This window comes from Antechinus flavipes, chromosome 3, assembly GCF_016432865.1.
Source record: "Antechinus flavipes isolate AdamAnt ecotype Samford, QLD, Australia chromosome 3, AdamAnt_v2, whole genome shotgun sequence".
Lineage (NCBI taxonomy): Eukaryota > Metazoa > Chordata > Mammalia > Dasyuromorphia > Dasyuridae > Antechinus > Antechinus flavipes.
In genome coordinates this window covers 602,863,093-602,883,883 of record NC_067400.1, presented here as the reverse complement: position 1 = coordinate 602,883,883, position 20,791 = coordinate 602,863,093, and the positions used below count along the sequence as shown (strand labels likewise).

Genomic DNA, 20,791 nt, shown 5'->3' with positions numbered 1-20,791 from the left:
TCAGTTAGTCTCCTCACACAGTCCTTAATTTCTCAGGATTCTCTGTTCCTTGAAATTAATTTGCATATTCTTTGAATTTATCCATTTGGTTATATCCTTCCATTATAGTAGAAGATAAATTGCATATAGATAAAGACTATTTCTTTTTTGTCTTTGTATCCCCAAGAGATCTTTTGTCCTCCCAACTGCTAGTATCTTCTCAGCCAATGTTAATATATGTCTGCCTTATATACATCTTGTATTTATTTCTTTTCTCTCCTTCCTTTCCTCTGTCATTCTCTCTTTATATCTTTCTCTTGATATGTCTCTGTCTTTGTCTCTGTTTTTCTATCTCTTTTTCTCTCTATGTATCTATCTCCATCTCTTTCTCTGCCTCCCTTTTTCTCTCTTCAAACTGGCACAGTTACGACCCTGTACCCAACATCCTCTGTACTAAAATTGTCCTCCAGTTTCCTAAAGCACAAAGTATAGGTATGATTTAACCACTGACTTTTTTTTACCATATGTGCCAGTTTGGGGGACTCGGTCTTTCCCTCTTACCACTCCCCCCTTCTCTTTCTGTCTCTCTGTCTCTGTCTCTCTATCTGTCTCTGTCTCTCTGTCTCTGTCTCTCTCTCTCTGTCTCTGTCTCCCTGTCTCTCTCTCTCTCTCTGTGTATGTGTGTGTGTGTCTGTCTGTCTGTCTCCTCTCTCTCCCTTTATATGTGTATATAGACAGATAGTATTGTTGTTTTCCATCTGCTTTCAGTCATGTCCAACTTTTCATGGCTCCATTTGAGTTTATTTTTTTGGCAAAGATAGTAGAACTGTTTGATATTTCCTTCTCTAGTTCATTTTTCAGATGAGAAAACAGACAAACATGGTTAAACAGCTTGCTCAGGGTCATACAGGTAGTGCATATCTGAAGTCAGATTTGAACTTTAGGAAATGAATCTTCCTGACTCCAAACCTGGCACTTATCCACTGTGCCATCTGGTTGCCTGCTGTACATAATTTGTATGTATATGCATACATGTACATGGATGTACATGTATGAGATGCATGTCTATATTGTGCAAGTATGTATTGTGCATGTGTATCTTTTGTGTGATGTGTTGTATGTGTGCATCCTCACTTCTATTTGAACTTTAGCTCCTTGAGAGCAGAAACCTTTCATCTCTGTATCCTTATCATTTATCTGAGCGTATGAGTAGCAAGTATTGCTCATTGATATATTAATTGAATTGTTTACTCAATATTGCACCCAGTGACTCCTCCAGACTAAACACTTGATAAATATTTGTTGATTGATTGATACTTAATTGATACCACTTGTATTGAAACTAAATTTGAATAAAAAGAGATTGGACTAGAAATAAGATATGTGACTTGATATGCAATGTTCTCTCTAGACTACCTTATCTCATGGTAAAATGGTGAAGAAGGTGAAGGGGATAAATGGGGAAAAAAGGTAGTCATTTCGACTAAAATTCTAGGTTCTGGAAGTGTTAGTAAAAATTAAGTTACTGCAGCCAATATATTTTGTAGGGGCTTTGTAGGACTTTGATCCTAGCATCAGGCAGTAGGTGTCCTAGAAAGTAGATCACTCAGGTGGCTGTCATCTTCTCTAATTTGCAATGTGACTCACATCATTTCAGAGGAATTGAAAGGCTGGTCATGAATTATGCTTAATTTTATTTTATTTTATTTTATTTTTTTAACCAAGAAACACTAATGTACTTTTTTCACCTTTAAAATTTTGCCCTTCCTTTTTTGCTCATTAATTTCATGGATATTTTACCCCCTCCCCCATTTCCACTTTCCCCCTTTTCTTTCTTTTTTTACAGGTCTGGCTGTCCATCAGATAATAACCATCACTGTCTCCCTCATCATGGTTATAGCTGCTCTGATTACAACTCTTGTCTTAAAAAATTGGTAAGGACCTTTCTGGTTTGGGGAAAACAGGGTAGGGTGGCTATCTTTGTAGGGCCCTGGACCTTGGGGAAAACATGGCTAAATAGTTGTTCAAAAAGTTCTGGATTTATAAGGAAGGAAGACCTGGGTTCAAATCCCCTCTCTAACATTTACTAGTAGGGTGACTCTGGGTAAATCCACTTTGTTTCTCTAAACTTCTTCATTAAATGAGGGAAATAGCCTCCAAGGTCCCTTCCATCTCCAGACCTATGAGAATATAATTTATTCCATTGTCTGTTTGGCTCTTAGGAAAAAGACAAGTGTTGTAAAATTATTACTACCATTGTAATTATTTTCAATTTCCAAGTCACAGTGTTCTTTCTGGCTGATTCCCTAGCATCTAAGCTTGCTGGCCTTTTCTGCTGTGACTCCTTGGACTAGTTTTTTTGTATTCAAAGCTACACGTGCTATTTAGGGCAAATCCTCCTGCCCCATGGCTCCCTCAGCAGGAGCTGTACTGAGCACCAACCATTTTCAAATAGCTTCCCAGATGCCTTGCTGCTTATGTTCCCAAACCTTCCTCTCTGATCCAAAAGCAACTTGTAAAAACGAGAATCAGCCCAGTCTACTATTATTCAGTAGCGATTATTTTTCTTTTCTTTTAGTGATTGTTCTCATATTTCCACCCCTAATGTAAGACTCCTCCCTCTGGTCTGTACCCCTTCCCATCCAACCTGCCTATCTCCCCTTCCTAGCGGAGGATCCCAGCCCAGGGATCCCAGGATGATTTCATTCATTTTGCTTGTTTAATTTACTCTCTGGTTTTCCCTTAGACATCAGCTCTGCAAATAGTGAAATAGGTTAGTTCTTCGCTTCAGGCATCCCTGCTTTTGCCTGTTTTCTTATGGAAACTGGCCTACTTTGAGGTCAGATTTGCTAGGTGTTATGTATCTGCCACCACCGCTCCCCCACCTGAACCACTGAGTAACCTCACTCTTCACAAAGGCATTTTGGAAGCCCCTTTAAAATCTGCCCCACCCCTAATTTATAGAGAATTATTCTCCCAGAAAATGTGCTTCCATTCTCACTTCAAAGCTCAATTCTGTTGTACTGTAATGTACCTAAATGAGCCCCATGATATCTCCAAATAATAAGCTAAAACATATACTGGATGATGAGAACAAAGGGGTATTCAAACCCCAAAATAAAAGAAATTGGAAGGGAGCAAGTGGATTAATTAGTTGATGGGAAAAGAAAGGCAGCACTAAATTTCCAGGGCATCACAGAGCCCCAGAACGTATATGAGAATGAGCCCAAAAATTTTGAGGGAACTTCCTTGGTACCTGTTGAAAATCCCTGGGCCTGAAGTGTGTTGTCTGCAAAGACATGAAGCATATCCAGGCACAGATGTAGAACAGGGCCTGTTTGACAGGACTCAGATAGATTGGCAAAGTAGGGATGATTTGAGCCTATGTTGCTCTATGGATCTATAAAGGGAGATTTCTGATGTGCCCACAAAGTGGTAGCCATGCTCTGTATTAGAAAGCAATGTTCTGTTCTGTCACCAAAGATGTATTCAGTGGGACTTAAGAAAGCTCAGAATGGAGGTGAGAAGTCCAGTTCCATAAAAGTACTTATTTTTCACCTTTGGTTGTTTTTCTTTTTTTGGAAAACCTCCATTTAGCAATGGGATCATAGCCCCACGATGGGAAAGGGGGAAGAGTATCAACCTATGGAATTCCAGAATGGATGGAAAATTTACTTGCTATTTCCTAATAGATAAATTAATTAGAGTTCTCCACAGACACATCCAATACCAGTGCATTTATAAGAACTTAATATTATTCAATTTGTCCTTTCAAAAATCAGTTTTAGGATAGGGAAAGTACTGGACATCTGTTGCATCTCAGGAGTCATGGACAATCTCCTCTGACATTTCTACTCAAGTCACATGAAGAAATAGAACCATTGAATAATTAGTGATACTCAAGGATAAAGAAGAGTCCAAAATATTGCTTTTTCTGCTCCCAACTTTTTCATTCTCCAGAGATATAAAATCTAGAGAGCAGCAGCATAATATCTGAGAAGGGATGCCAAATGGTCTAGTGAAAAGAATAATGTCCTGCAATCAAAGACCATGGTTTTGGGTTCTAGCTCTGCTATATACCTGTTTTTCAATCTGAGCAATCAATTTATCCTTCTAGTTCTCAGTTTCTCATGTATAAAATGAAAGAAGTTAACATTAATTTTATGATCTGTGGTGAAATATTGACGAGCATGTCCCAAAATGGATTCCGTTTAAATTTTCCCTTCTACGGGGCATTCTCCTCCCTAATTATTTGTCTTTCTTTTGCCCCTGATGTGGGTTACTCAGAGGAGATTACCATGGATGGGTGCTGAGAGAGTACATACATACATCAGAAAAAATGACAGCTCTAATTTCTATTTTGCTACTAGCAAGATTAATAACATTTATTGTCTCACACCAGATATTACATACTATGAAGCAGATCACATCACAAATTTTCTACTTCATTCCAAAGACCATGAAAGCTTTGAGTTCTTATTCCTTCTTCCTGAAAGATGCTAAGTAGAGAAAAGGGCACCAGTTGTCACCTTGTGAGAACAGATTGAGTTCCTTCCAAAAATCCTAAGGCTAAGATAAGGAGTCAGATATGCCATTCAGATATATCACACAGCTGGTCTTCATATGGTAGAACAGAGCCTAGCTTCCAACTTGGGGCATTGGACTAAAAATGAGGAAATCCAACATCCCTACAGAGAAGCTGAAAGATAGGGTACAAGGTCCGGTTCCTAGGGCATGAATATGTCCATCAAGGCCCAGTGGGTTATAGGAAGAACTCCCAAGCATGTGTATATATTTTATATACATACACATATGTGTGCGCATGTATATACACATATGTAAATATACATATAGTATAGAAGTGGTACATATATGCATTATGGATATGCATATAAGATATACATACATATATACATAAATATATATGTCTTTACAATATGTATACACATATGTAGATATATTCATGTTTGTATGTATATGGATAAACCCATTTGCGTGTTGGTGCATCATGTGTGTGCATTTTTGGCCTTTCAGAGGGAATTTCCCTCTCATACTGTCCTATTGTTTCTCAACGATCATAGACTAATTTGGTGGCTAGTTATCTATCCCAATTATTTTCCCTACTGGGGCATGAGGAAGGGAAAGCATGTTGATGCCATTGTTCTTGCTGACACTTTATGAGCAAACAACTTCAGCTTCCTGATAACATGGATAAACCACTCATCTCAATAATTCTCCTGCCATAATGGCTCACATTTAAAATTCAAATTTGATATAAAAAAATAAAGTGAGCTGATTGCTTGATTGTCGTTGATCCTTCTGAAGAGCTTGGGAGTTATAATATATTATTAAATGATGTATAATTAATGCTTCTCAATGAAGGCTCTGCGTTCAAATGTTGATGGTGTTTTTGTATATTTTGTTATTCCCTCATTCCTCTGTCCTCCCAACCTCGCAATCCCATGCTCCATATCCCCAACATCACACCCTTCTCCCTTAGCTGTGCACAAAGTGGAAACACGCGAAGAAACAGCCACCAACGGAAAATCAATCAGCAAGAAGAGAGCTGCCAAAACCTGACGGATTTCACTCCTGCCCGGGTGCCCAGCAACTTGGACATATTTACCGCCTATAATGAAACCCTACAATGCTCACATGAGTGTGTTAGGACCTCAGTGCCCGTGTATACTGATGAGACTTTGCACCCAACTGGAGAGTATAAAACCACCTTTAATGGAAACAGGTAAAGTAGCCTTGAAATAAGCACACCTGGGTTTTGCAAGACTCATGGAAGATCCCATGCCATAGAAATGAGGATTAGTTTGTGCTCCTGAAATGTGACTTATGTGTTTATGTTTTACAGCAAGGCTAATTAGGCAAATAGCTACCATCATGCACTACATATAAAGTTAACTCATAAGAAGCATGATTAGGTCTTTTTTTTTTTAAATCAATATTCTCCTCTCCTCTCAAGAGTTCTATCAACTAGGTTTCACTAAGATTCAAAGGATTAGAAGGAATACTATGAATAACAGTAACAGCAATTGACATTTATATAGTACTTCCTAGTCTGCAAGGTAGAATACATTGGAACTCTCCTGATGTGGTGCTTTAAAGTGTATGTTATTGCCATCTCAAGAGTTCAGTTGGCAGCCTTGGATTTATTGGACTTCCAGATATCAACAGATTATTATTGTCCATTCTTTGAACCAAGAGCTGTGGGTCCCTGTTAATGAAATGTCAGCAGCCAGTAAAGTTAAAATGTCAAGTACCAACCAGTCTCCCTTTCTACACCTAACTTTATTAAATGTTGCTACTGTTTACTGTATTCCCACTTATGCTTTCCAAAAATATATATATGCCATTGAGTCACCTCAAAAAAAAATTTCACTGGTATTTCCTCATTATGGATCTGAATTTGGCACCCGAATGTTTATCCAGAATCAAATAAAAATAGTAGTTAAGGGCAAATAGCTTGAAATGGTTTATTTAGTTATCCTGGCAGCTAAGGGACTCAGAAGGAGAGAATGTTGGACTTGCAGTTAGGAAGACTAGTGTTCAAATTCACATCAGCTGTGTAACTGAGAAAATTAGTCCATTTCTTTGAGGATCTATTACCTTACAAATGAAATAAGGGAAATGAACTCTAATTGAACTAAAAGCTCTTCCCTTTTTAAATATATGATCCTCTGATTCCATGAATCCAGGGTACCAAACTGTGAGCATGTTAATAATCCCCCCCCAAAAAAAAAAAAAAAAAAAAGCTGACTGAGAAGTCAGGAGGACTATTGCCTAAGATATGATCATGACTAGGGAATCCCAGCACAAAACAGGAAATATTCCTCTTATTAGCCTTTTAGAAATGTATGTATTGGTTGAAATCATATTGTTTGTCCTTTCAAAGGCAAATCATCCCAGGGTGCCTTTATGACTTGCCACTTGAGAGTTTCACCAACATTGTCCCATAGTTCAATGTGTTTCCTTGTCTAATCAACCCCAAATGAGCCTTTTCTTTTTCTCCTATTTTTCGCTTTCAGTGGCTTCCTGCCACATGCATTCTTTCTCCTGTTTCTCTCCATGTTGGAGTCTCCATTATGTTCATTACACAAAATTTGTCTTCTCAGAATAGGTACCTGAGGAGCAGAAGCCCCCAATCAATTGTTTTGCTAAAGACCCTTTGAAATCTCCTTCAGAAATCCTGGGAGCTTGCATTCTCTAGGTTTGCAGAGGGCTGAATAGATAAAAGAATTGAAAGACAAAAAGGATTTTCAAACCATTTCATTGAGCGTTGTGTGTATGTACATGTGGATATGTGTTGATTCGGACATGGACCGCAGCCAACCAATGCTGGGGCTCTCATTGGGTATGGAGGAGAGATGTAGACCTTTTTTGGTTCTGTTCTGTCCCACTCTCATTTTCATGTCTATGTTTTATCAAACACACCATTGGTGTCTCTGGTCTGCTTTGTCTGGAATCTCCTAGAGGGGAGAAAAATTTGGTTTGAAGAGGGTTCACTGCTTTTTTTTCCCTCTAAGGTAATGTTTTGTGGGACTCCTTTCTACCCTTCCCCACTGGCCTTGGGAAAATCCCAATGAAAATTAACAAGCCATACCAATGACTGCCAACTGGAATACATCTGAAGCTCCTTCCATGTCCCAGACTTTTGGGGTATTGGCCTTTCCTTAAGGTACAAATTGAGGGAAAGAGGTTCTAAGAACAGAAATCCTTGGGAAGAAGACTTAATTCTGGTGGAGTTATGGCCCCTGCATAGTATCCTGGATGTCCCAGGGCTCTTAAGTCTATTATCCTTTCAAATTTTTTCAACTGGGATTTGGAGGAGAAATAGCCAATTGGTCAAAATAACCTTCTGGTGAGGGAATAAAAGCTACATTTTTATTTCAGAAAAATCATCGAGCCAGTCCAAAGCATTACTTTAGAGGGAATTTTCATTTTCTTTCTTTCTTTCCCCTAAAGAAGCTAGTTCTTTTTTTTTTTTTTCAAAGCAAGCCTGACCTGGCTTGCCTATTATATGTCATGTACCAGCACGCGCAAGCCTATTTTTCTGCTCGCTGCAGACCTTCTTCTTCTGATCGACATCTAATTCCTGTGGCCTTTGTGTCTGAGAAATGGTTTGAAATCTCCTGCTGACTGGCCGAAGTCTCTTTTACTTCCTGGGGGCAGGGCAGACGCCATGTGTCTATTTCCTGGTACGTACCACTCTTAAGACATTATTTTGGTCCCCTCTCCCCTCTTCCCAAACCTCTCGCTTTCTATCACTTTAAGCAATTCTCTACCCATGAAGGAACCCACAGTCGTGTTAGCCACTGGATGGAAAGCAGGTGACTGATCCTTTTGTTACCTTCTCTATTAAACCTGATATGAATATCCCAATAGGGCAAAATAGCAAATGGACATGTACTGATTTTTCATATCTATTATTGTTATTATTATTAATGATATTTCTGTTCCCAGCAAGACAGTTTCTCAGATATAGCATGTATGCAGGGGAAAATTTCTCCTTGAAACAAGTTACAATTACGGTTCTCATTTGCCTTAACAGAAGAAGATTAGGGCAGCAACTAAGTGTGCATGAATCTCTCCTCTATCACATGTCTTTACACCAGGAGGTGGGAGGGGAAAACTAAATTAAAATACAATTTTGAAATATAAAAATAGGAGATAAGGAAGAAAATCATAAAGAAATAAAGTGAAGAGTTGAGACATATCTACTAATTTGAAACCAGGGACTGGTACCAAGACAGGATGAATTTTCCACGCTCTGCTGGATAAGAACATTTGGTTTGCTTTCAATGATATTAACTTTAATGCTAACGGTAAATTGCTTTCTTCTGTGCTGAATCTTCTGAACATTTGGACTGTGTGGTATAAACTGCATTTTACCTCTCTGACTGCACATGTTATATGCATAGTCTAGAGATGCAATCAAAGGTTTTCGAATGATTTGCATTTAGTGCATTTATGGCAGCAGACAACTTTGCCTCTAAGGAATCCTTTCCGCAGTCACGTCACAACACTAACAATAGGAGTGTACAAATAACCGGAGACTTCTGCTTTTTAGCCTGCTTTTCAAGGAGGAAGAAGAGGGTGAAAAGCGAAAGTAGGTATTTTAGAACAAGACTGATTCAGGCAAGGGGAAGGTATTTGCCAAGAAAGCAGTTTCAGAACATAACTAGGACTGAGCAAGTGGCATTTGCTATAGGCTGGGATCCAGGCTCACACACAGCTTTTAGGAATAGGAATGAATTGGTCAGTCCCTAATCCCAATTCTAATGAATCACATATTCACTCCAAATCAAATTTCCAACCCTCATTCCTTGTCCCAGAGCCAGAATGGCCTGCTGAGCATGATGTTCAGCCAACAGACAAAGAAAAGTAATTAGATTAGAATGGAAAGTGAATAAAATACAATGGATTTTGCTGGGTTATCTGTGGGCAGTGTAGGTAAGATGAGTTCTTTTCCATATTAGTTTAATAGGGTCAGCTCTCTTGGACATTGGATGTTTATCAGCCTCACGTCATCCTTTCTCCCCTTTGTCAGCCCACCTTAATTAATGCCATTAAGACTGTAAGAGATGCTGTCTTTGTAGTTCCATCTCAGAATGCAACCAAGAGCCTGCTTACTAATGAAAAAAAAAAGTTTCTCTTTTGTTGTAGGAGGACTCTCTAGACCAATTGAGCCAGATAGTTGCTAGCATGTCTATTATGTTTTTAAAACAACAACAATAACAACAACATGAAAGCAAGAATTCAGTGGATTGGATGTGATGAAATTACTATAAGGCACATAGATGATGCAGGTCTGGGAATCAGAAAGACTCAAAGACTTATTTTTGGAAGTTCAAGTCCAGCCTCAGACACTTAGTAGCTGTGTGACTCTAGACAAGTCAATTAACCCGGTTTGTCTCAGTTTCCTCATCTGTAAAAGGAGCTGGAGAAGAAAATGGCAAACAACTCTGATGTTTTTGCAAGGAAAACCTGAAATGGGCTCACAAAGAGTTGGGCAAGACTGAAATGACTGAACAACAACAAAGTTGCTAGTCTGGTTCTATGTGAAAGACCAGATGTTCTGGTAGTAGAAACACCTGGAAAGTGCTAGTGGACTCTCCAAATTAAGGAAAGCTCCCCAAAGTGAACTAGTGATATTCCTTATTGTAGTCTTAGCAGAGTCCTAACTAGGATGGCAAAATTGGACCCCCTGCTCCAAGGCCAGAACATATAAAGCATCAACTGTGATTCTATCCAAAACTAGTGCCTTTTCTATCCGCTCAGAAAATGAGGTGGGACATGATTTTTATATAAACCAATTTCATTTTTAATGAAATCTGCTCCTCCCTTTTTCTTCATCATAATAGATTTTTTTAATCCCACTGAGAATTTATAAGGCACAGGTAACATTGCTCCTTAATTCCTTTACAACCATGAGTTCTGCCCCTGTTCATCCTTGAACAATATGATTGAAAGCTATCTTTGTCCTGGGCCACAATCAAACCCCTCCACTAAAGGCATCCCAGTTAATTGTCCTTCTGCCCCACAATACTATAATTCTTGATTATGAGCATAGACCCTAGATTCTTTTTCAGAACTTGTGGAACTAGATGCAACCTCCCAGGCCCCAAACTATCTCTCTTAGATTGTCTATCCCCAAAAAGGCAGTGAGCAACTTCAGCACAGTTACAGAAAAGGAAAGGTCTTCTATACTCTCCCATTTCTCCCTTTTATGAATTGTACAAATCACTTTTTCTCACCAAATAAAATTGTGAAAAGTTCAAATACATTTTATAATTCCTTTTCTTCAAACATACATGAAACTCTTCTATGCTGCATCATTTCACTAAGAAGAAAAGGAGGAAATAGCATTAAATACAATATTGAAATATGAAAATAAGAGATAAGGAAGAAAATGATAAGAAAAATGAAGAGTTGAGATCTATGATCTCATTTAAAATTAAGACTAAACCAAAAAAAAAAAAAAAACCCAACATGATTGACATTTTAATGTAGTAGATAGAAACCTTGGGGTCAAATGATATAGAACCGAAACCAAATACAGTGTGACCCCACTGGGTGAGTCATTTCAAATCTCTCTTCTTCAGTTTCTTGACCTGTAAAATGAGGGGGTAGATGATTTCCAGTATTCCTGTTAGCTCTAGATCTATGATCCTATAACTCAGAGAAATCAAATTACTCACACATGGACTAGTAAATAACAAAATTGGGACCTGAATCCAGTTTTTTGACCCAGACAAGATCAGAGGACTTAGCCTCAATTGTTCACTCTGCCAACTTATGAATTATATTAAGTTATTTTATTCTCTCTGGGATTTGGTAGTCTCAAATTTAAAATGATAGGGTGCTTCCAGTTAACATTCCAGCCCAGGGTCTCTGACTCTCTGATCCAAAACTAATATCTTTTTTGCCTGTTCAGAAAATGAGGTGGGACTTGATTCTTATTTAAACCAATTTCATTTTCAATCAATCAGTAAATTAACAAGTATTTATTAGGTGATAAGCACTAGAATATGAAGCAAGAAATTTCAGTTCTTGGCTGCAAGAAACTTACCATCAAATGAGGGTATATGTGTGTGTACAATATTGTGCACACATCATACAAAATGAATGAATTCAAGGTAGTTTTGGAAGGAGGTAATAGTAATAAATGATAATAATAATCTACACAGTATTTTAATGTTTGTGAAGCACTTGATAAAAATATTTCATTTTATCCTTGCAACAACCAAAGAAGATCAGTGTAATTATTTCCATTTTACAGATGAGGAAACCGAGGCAGAGAGAGTCAAAGGATTTGCCCAATGTCACATAGTTAATTGAGTCTGAGGTAGGATCTGAAGCCAGGTCTTCATGATTCCAGACAAAATGTTCTTTCCCTAATACTAACAGAAGAATCAGAAATCTCTTCATGAAGAAGTTAGTTCTTGAACTGAGTCTTGAAGGAAATCAGTTGTTCCAAGAAGTAGAGGCAAGAAAGGAGGTATTTTGCAGTCCTTTCAATTTACCTTTCCTCTCTGGTGCTCTGATTCCAAATCCAAAGCACTTTCCACTATGTGTCTCCTTCCTCTGTAGCTCATTCATACCCTAGCTAAAATGTGGTACACAAAACTGGTCTCCCAGACATGGTCTGCTCATGTTGCTCCCCCAAAGAATATGCCTGAATCTTTTATGACTACAAGAGAAAACAGAGAAAATTTCCTGGTTTGTCTCTTTCAAGCTTCACACCTTTTTTCTCCTAGGAAGCTGAATAAGAAGTTCTTCATAATAAAATCAAGTAAGATGATACAATGGAAAGGATGCTTGATCTGTAGTCAAAAGGCCTAAATTCAAATCTTAGATCCAACTTATTTAAATGAGTTCTGAAGTCTTAGTTTCCTTATTTGTAGAATGAAAGCATCGGATTAACTCCAACTACAAATCGCTCAAATTCATAAATTAAAAAACAACAACAAAAATAATGCTAATGTGTGGAGTTTTAAGTCAGTATGCCTGGTGACGGGGGTCTATTTTAATTTGAATTTGATGCCATTGGACCAAATGCCCACCAAGATCACTTCCAACTCTAGATTCATGAGAACATGACCGTTTATACTCTTAATCTGATTTCTAATGATATCTCTGACAGGGTCCTTTTTGGTTGACTCATATGTAAAAATATACCTTGCAGGTCATCTCAGGTTTTCAAAAGAACTAACAGAAAAATTCAAGTTCTGGCAGACTCTACCGGGTTTAAATGGCTTGAAGAATGAGCTCATGTAAAGTTATCATAGAGAGTTGTATCAATAAAAGGCTGGAAACTAGGTGATTTTTTTTTTTGTCACAGTACCTCATTAAATAGCTAAAGTAATATGAGATGGGTTCCAATTTCTAAAAGTAAAGGGTATGACTCACTGAAGCAATGGAATTGTGGATTTGTGTGTTAAATCAGAATTTCATAATAGTCCCAAAGTCTTAGTCCCAAGAGGAACTAAGACTTTTAGGACATACTAGATTAAATAGATGGAATGAAATTCTATATTTCCTTTACCCTTTCCAATGTAGAATAATTAATAGAATGTTAAACCTAGAATAAAAAAAAATCTGGGTTAAAAATCACACTATAGTGGGGCAGCTAGATGGCATAGTGGATAGAGCACTGGCTCTGGAGTCAGTTGGACCTGAGTTCAAATCAGACCCTTACAAGACACTTAACCTCTGACACTTAACACGAGCTATGACCTGGGCAAGTTACTTAATTCCATTTGTTTCACAAAAAAAAAGAAGAAAAAAGACAGGGGAAAAAAAGGGAAAAAAAAATCTCACCATTGAAATTTATTAACTTCTTGACTCTGATAAATCATTTAATTCTCTGACTTCATTTTCTCATATGTAAAATGAAGGGGATCAGACTTAGTTACCCCTAAGTTCCCTCCAACTTTATATCTATGATTTTATGAGTTTTAGACAGCACAAAAGGTAATGTTCATCTACATAAGTATCTGTTTGAGAGATTATTGTCTCATTAAAATAGTTTACAAAATCAAGATGGCTGTAGTTCCACTTCAATTTGCCCTAGATGGACCACACGTAGAGGACAATGATCAGTTTTTGCCATCAGATGGTCTGACTGGTGCAGAGTGTAGATGGACAATTTTACCTCTCAGAAGTGTATTTTGTCAAAAAATAAAGAAAAAGAAAAAAGCCATAGGAAGTTCATAGAATCATAGTGTTAAAGAAAGAATTGAAGATAGATGCTATCCAGTTCAACATTGTCGTCTCATACTTGAGGAAACAGAGAAAAACAGAGGTCACTTACACTTCTGGGATTTCATTTTGCTCATCTGTAAAATGAGTCATTTAAGACTTTTGGGTGGCCTTCGAGATACTTTCTAGCTGTATTTATATGATTAAGGGGTAACATATCATAAAATGGTTGTAATCTCTGTGGTAGAATGAATACTTATACAAAGATAGTCACAGACCTTTGAATTGCTGAAGAGCTAGTCTCCTGAGCTTTGCATATTGCCAGTATTCCCTATATAGTAGTTGCCTGTGCACAAGGGTATAAACAAATTAGTGGCAATTGATTAGAGTTGGGATAGAGGATTGAGATACTTTAGTTCTGAAAGCAACCTATAGTTGACTTGAAAGTGCTTTGTAATTTTGCCCCAGAAAACTATAAACTCTCTTCTAGAATCTCTGAGGGATAAAACTAGAGGAGTGCAATCAGTATTTTGAATAATCATTGACTCCATACTCTTTGAAATCTTGTTGAAATGAGATTAATTCTCTAAATTAGAGAAGACAGGAGAGAAAGAATTGATGTCTTAAAATGTTTGAAGTATAGTTATAGAGAGGATGAGACAGGCTAATTTTGTTTGACCATAGATGCCAGGATAGAATCATAAAGGGTCAGATGTATGTTTAATGTCAAGGAGGAGGAGAGAAACATGGGGGAGGGAGAGTTCTATAAATGATTGTCATGCGACAATGAAATAGACTGCTTATGAATTTAGAAAGCTCCTACTCCCATGTGGAATCTTTTAAATGAAGGCTGGATGACCATTTCTCAGATCTAGTCCAATAGATATTCTGTTTGGATACTGATTGGACTCTTCAAGGATCTGTAACCCATTTATTATGTTATGGATCATTCAGCAGCCTGGTGATATTTATAGATTTCTTCTTGGAATCAAGTTTTGTTGTGTAAATGATAATAATAATTAGGATGATTAGCAATTATTTAATGCCTAAATGATTTCAAAGTATTCTTCAAATATCTTGTTTATATACTTATTTACATTTGCAATTATAGGAAATGTTGAATTTTAGTTAGAGATTAGTGAAAATGCATATTTCCCCTATAATTTCATATACTTCTGAAATTTATCCACAAAACTCAGGTTAAGAACCCCTGCATTATATAGTCTCGAAATCCCTTTGACTCTAACTACTAGTATTAGAGCTGCTCAGAAACAGACTGAGCTCCATCTTGTGAAAATGGATTTCCCCTTAAGGGGCAGCAAAGGCTAGGTGATTATTTGCCATATATATTATAGTAGGAATCCTATTTCAATTAAAACATGAATTAAATGGTCACTGTGGCCTCTTTCTATCCTCAGATGTTGTCTATGAAGATTCTGGGAGTTTACAAAAACCCAACTTCAGGTTAAGTTTTTAAGTAAATCATAGAATTTGAGAAGAATGATCTCAGAGACCACTAAATATAACTTTACCCAAGAGCAATTCCTCATTTTAAAATCCCTATCAAGCAGTCATCAAGTAATTGTTTAAAGAATCTTCAATGAGGCAAAACTTACTACCTCCTCGCAAAGCAGTTTATTTGACTTTTGTTCATCTTTAGTTGCTAGAATGATCCCCCCATTATTCATTTTCTTCGGCAAGGCTAGGCATTATTCCTGTGATTTACTTATTTTTTGTTATGATAATGCATTAAGTACAAGAAGTAAGTATATACAGTTTATAGACAACATTAATATCTATTCAATGTCATGAATTCTAAAGAAAATCCTCCAATACATTGGCTGGACCTTTGTTAGAAAACTTTCAAAAGAAATGGACCAGAAAGCTACTTTATTATTAGAGGGCATTGTGAGGTGCTGTATTCTCTCTCAGAGGAGCTATTTTGTGGATAGAATCAGAGATTTTGTAGAATACTTATTTTAGAGACAAGGGACAGTCTGAGTAAGGTCTAATGTTTAGATGATTTGTCTGATATCATATACTGTCAGTGACAGAGCTGAGTAGAAACACAGACCTCTTGATCCCCAACACGGGGATCTTTCCTCTAGACCATGAAAGTGTTGTACTGAATAAGTGCCATAATACATTATAGGAAAAAGCAGAGTAGTTCAATTCCATCATACTTTCATTTTCTTTTCTTTTTTGTGGAAATAAACCAAGGGGATCTATGCAAACAGCCTTGTTAGTCCTTGATAAATGTTTCAAGATTCAGTTGGTGTGTTTCTGACATGCAGTTTATCATTTACCAGAATGAGAGTATCTGGATGCTATGTGGTCTCTGATTCCCCTGAATAATGCCTGGGCATGAGCATTAATGGAAGACTTACAGAGAGACTACTTAGATTTACTAGGATATTTATTGTTCCTTAAATAAATAGCAATTAATACGAAAACATTTAATTGAGGTTTAAGAGCTGAAGGAGATATTTATTTCACCCATTGCCATTAAGCCTCTATAAATGCATTTTAATGTTGATATAACAGTTTGTGATGACATTATCTTGTTGCCTTGATCCTATCCAGAAATACAGCTTTAAATGTCTATGTCCCACTTGTCTTTTACATATCATCTTGCATGGAAATTTTAGATGACTTTCAGTGACATTCAAATTAGGTGTTTTCAGGGAGATGTAAATATTAAACTAATCTATAATTGGTGCTGACAGTGGGTTTCCTGCCTTATGGAAAAGTAAAAGGAATCTTGAATGACCAACATGACCAGGTTGATGAAGGGATGGAAGAATTTCAGTTGTTATTCTTTATATAAATGTTTCTGAGGCAGTTAGGTGGTGAGGTGCCTGGAGAACTAAATCTGGAGTTAGAAAATCTGTTTTCAAATATATCCTTTAGTTGTATGACTCTGGGTTAATCATTTAAACTTGCTTGCCTCAGTTTCCTCATCTGCAAAATGAAGAACATGGCAAACCATTCCACCATCTTTGCCAAGAAATCTACAAAGGGCATCACAAAAATTCAGGTACCCCTGAATCAGCAACAATACCACATATAAAAACTTATTACTGGTTTTCATAGACTTTTTAAACTTTAGCTCTCTTCCTCTTGTTATATACAGTTCATTCAAGGGAAGGTCTGAAGATGGAAAACCTAGGATCACAGAACCAGATTTCAAAGGGACCTTTGAGCCATCTTATCCAACTCCCTGCCTTTACAAATGAGGAAAGTGAGGTTCAGATAAATTAAAGAATGAAATGATTTTCTTAAAGTCATGCAGATAATAAAGAAACGAATTATTAGCTAATTCATCATTCTTTGACTCTAAATATAGTGACCCTTCTTAGTGTATCATGGAGAACTGTGTTAAGGACCATGCCTAGGTGAAGGGGTAGGTCAATTCTCCAACAGCCTCCAGAGCTGTGAATCATAACATCTGAAGGAATTTCAAAGAAGTCTTTACTGACACAGGTGTTGCTTGTGGACTGGGAATGAAATAAATTGGAAGCGGAGGGAAGAGAAGGGAGATCAGACAACGCAACTGCCTCTCAATGGAGTAACTGCCTCTCAGTCTTACTTTATCATCGTCTTTTCACATAAGGAGATCCATTCTAAAGGTCTGAGTTAGAACTCCACAGCCACTGGCAAGTGGCTCCCATATCACAACAGAACTGAATTTGTCAAGGTTGCTCAAGTAGTAAAGAAAATATCTAGGGTTTACAAGATCTTCTAACAATGCATTTTGGGGTGAAAAGGGATTCTAAGAAAGTCAAATGAGGGGTTATTTATTTTGTTTGTTTTGGTCCAGACTTTATCAGAGTAGGAAATTTTGTATAGGATTCTGCCTCCACGATGCAGAGAAGTTAACTCAGTTCTGATTTAGTGTCTTAGAGAATTGCCTAGGGCAGTGATATGTTAAGTCATATTCTCAGGGCAACCAGTCAATACTGCCAGCGGTAGAATTTAAAACCAGATTTTCTTGACTCTGAGGCCAAGTACAAGCACAAATAAAGTACCTGTTTATTCTATTCTCTCACTCACCTTTCATCCTTTCTCTCCTCAAAAATGGTCTGCTCCTATCTCCTCTCTTCAAATTACCCTCCCTTTTGTCAGCCCATCCCCTTCTCTTATCCTTTTTCCCTTGTACTTCCTATATGGTAAATATGATTTCTAAAACCAATTGAATGTGTAAATGTGTCCCCTTATAAGCCCAATCTGGTGAATGCAAAGTTTAATCACTCTCCCTCACCTCCTCCTACTTCTCTTCATTAAAGAAGTTTTTTCTAGGCTCTTTCATATAATATACCTCTATTCTACCTTTCCATTTCTCCCAGTACATTCCTCTTTCAGCCTTTAATTTAACTTGTCTTAAAGATAGCCTCTCATAATCAACTCACAGTGATGCCTCTGTCTATATATTCTCCTGGCATCTCTAATAATGAGAACATTATTATGAGGTAAAAATATCATCTTTCCAGGCAGAAATGTAAATGTATTGAGTCAGTTATGATTTCCCTTTCCTGTTCATCTTTTTATGCTTCTCTTGAATCTTGTATTTGAAAGTTAAATTTTCTATTCAGCTCTGGGCTTTTCATCAAAAATGCACAAAATTCCTCTAAGATTCATTGATTTTTTTTCTTTTGAAACATTATACTCAATTTTTCTGAATGGGTAATTCATTAATTCTAACTCTTTTGCTGTCCAGAGTATCATATTCCAAGTCCTCTAATCTTTTAATGTAGAAGCTGATAAATTTTGTGTTATCCTGACTGTGGCTCCATCATATTTTTTTTTCCTGAATGACTACCTTTTCTCTTTGTTCTGGGAGCTCTGGAATTTGGCTATAATATTCCTGGGAGTTTTCATTATGAGATCTTTTTCAGGAGGTGATTTATGGATTTTTTTTTCAATTTCTATTTTTCCCTCTAGTTCTAAAATACCAGGTCAGTTTTTCTTGATAATTTCTTGAAAGATGATGTCTTTTGTTGTTCTTGTTTTATTCGTGATGTTCTAGTGGTCCAGTAATTTAAATTCTCTCTTCTGGATTTATTTTTTTAAGTTAAACATGGTAAAAAATATATGTAAATCCAATATAGGCACACATATTTATATAATTATCTTAGTGCACAAGAAAAATCAGATCAAAAAGAAAAAAAAAATGAGAACAGTAATAAAATTCAAGCAAACAACAACAACAACAACAACAACAAAAGTGAAAATGCTGTGTTGTGATCCATACTAGTTTCCACAGATCTCTGTGTGTAGATAGCTCTCACGATTATAAGATCATTGGGACTGGCCTCAATCATCTCATTGTTGAGAAAAGCCACATCCATCAGAATTGATCGTCATATAATCTTGTTGTTGCCATGTGCAATTATCTCCTGGTTCTGCTCATTTCACTTAATATCAGTTCATATAAGTCTTTCTGGGCCTTTCTGAAATCATCCTGCTGATCATGTCTTATAAAACAATAATATGCCATAACATTCATATATCATAACTTCTTCAGCCATTCTCCAACTGATGCGCACTGAATCTATTTTTACATGTCAGTCATTTTTTCCAATAAGATATTTCACATTGCTTTCTTTTTTCCCATTCTCTTGATTTTGTTTTATTTTTTCTTGATTTCTCACATTTCTCATTATTACCTTCCATTTGTTCAATTCTCCTTTTTAATGATTTTTTTTTCTTCAGTTGTGCCTCTTTTTTCTATTTAGCTAACTATGCTTTTCAAAGCATTTTTTCTCCCCATTGGCCTTTCATGTCTCTTTTACCATTTGACCTGGTTTGTTATTAAGGTGTCTTTTTCTTCAGTATTTTTATGTCTCCTTTACCAAGCTATTAACTTGTTTTTACATCACTCTAATTTCTCTTTCTAATTTTTCCTCTTCCTCCCTTAGTTGATTTTCAAAATTCTTTTTTGAGCTTTTCCATAGCTTAAGACTAATAAATATTTTTCTTGGAGGCTTTAGAAGTAGGAACTTTAACTTTTGTTATCTTCTTCTGAGTATGTGTTTTAATCTTCCTTGTCACCATAATAACTTTCTATGGTCAGATTTTTTTTTCTGTTGCTACTCATTTTTGTAGCCTTTTTTTTTTTTTTTTACTTTTAACTCTTTATTAAAATAAGACTCTTTTTTCAAGGTGGAGGCCACATTCTTACAAGTTTCACAGATTTTCAGAGATATGTCTAGGGATCTATAAGTTTTCAGTTCTTCCAAGGTGGTATGATCTAAGGAGATGTGTGTCTGATACTCTCCTGACTTGTGTTCTGGTTTGTGAGTGGACCACAAGCAGTCTTTTCTGTCCTAGAACTGTGAGGAGAGTCCTTGCTCCACGGTGGCTCAAAAGCACCAGTGCTCCTTCTCACCCTGGACTATCACACAACTATGACTCAGATCTAAACATGGATAAATCAGGAGTCATCTGCCTTAATGCTAATAATCTCCTACTGACCAGTTGTTGAACCTCCTTAACATCTAAAAACTAAGAACTCTAGAAGAAGCAGCTCCTACTACTCTGATAATTCAATAGCTTCCAAGGTTTGTTCCTGATTCACTGGGGCTGGAGTTATGCTGGCAATGCTTGTACTGGACTATGCTCCACTCTCACCCAGTTGTGATCGACCTTCCTGATGACCTTTTAGGTTGTCTTTAGCTAAAAAAAACTTTTCACCCCATTTTTTGGTGATTTTTGCTGTTCCGGGATCTGTTTGATGGCATCATTTAAAGGTGTTTTAGAGATGTTTGGGGTAGAGGTCAAAAGAAATGCTGCATTTCTCTGCCATCTTGACTGCCCTCTGCCCCCAAACCTTCTCTTTTCTTTAAAAATAAGCATAAGATACCAGATTTTGAGCTAAAAGTTACCTTGGAGGTCATAAAGTTTGACTTCATTTTAGTGAGGAAGAAACCGATCTTAGAGAAGTGAACAATTTAATTTGTCAAAGGTCACATTGATTGTAAATAGCAAAGCTAGTATTTGAATATAAGTCCTATGATTCTAAATCTCAAATGCATTCCATCCCACTCATTTGACAGAAGAAACTAAAGACCAATGAACAGAAGTGACTAGCTTAGAAAAT

General features: G+C 36.9%; 1 protein-coding gene across 1 annotated transcript in view; it reads left to right on the top strand.

The window, feature by feature from the left end:
• Positions 1-20,791, top strand: part of AJAP1 (adherens junctions associated protein 1) — a 278,095-nt gene that overhangs the window by 248,610 nt on the left and 8,694 nt on the right. The window contains exons 3-5 of the mRNA XM_051988720.1: positions 1,826-1,913; positions 5,480-5,722; positions 8,055-8,186. Coding sequence (XP_051844680.1) covers positions 1,826-1,913; positions 5,480-5,722; positions 8,055-8,127 — 404 coding nt within the window. The 3' untranslated portion in view covers positions 8,128-8,186. The remainder of the gene's footprint in view (positions 1-1,825; positions 1,914-5,479; positions 5,723-8,054; positions 8,187-20,791) is intronic.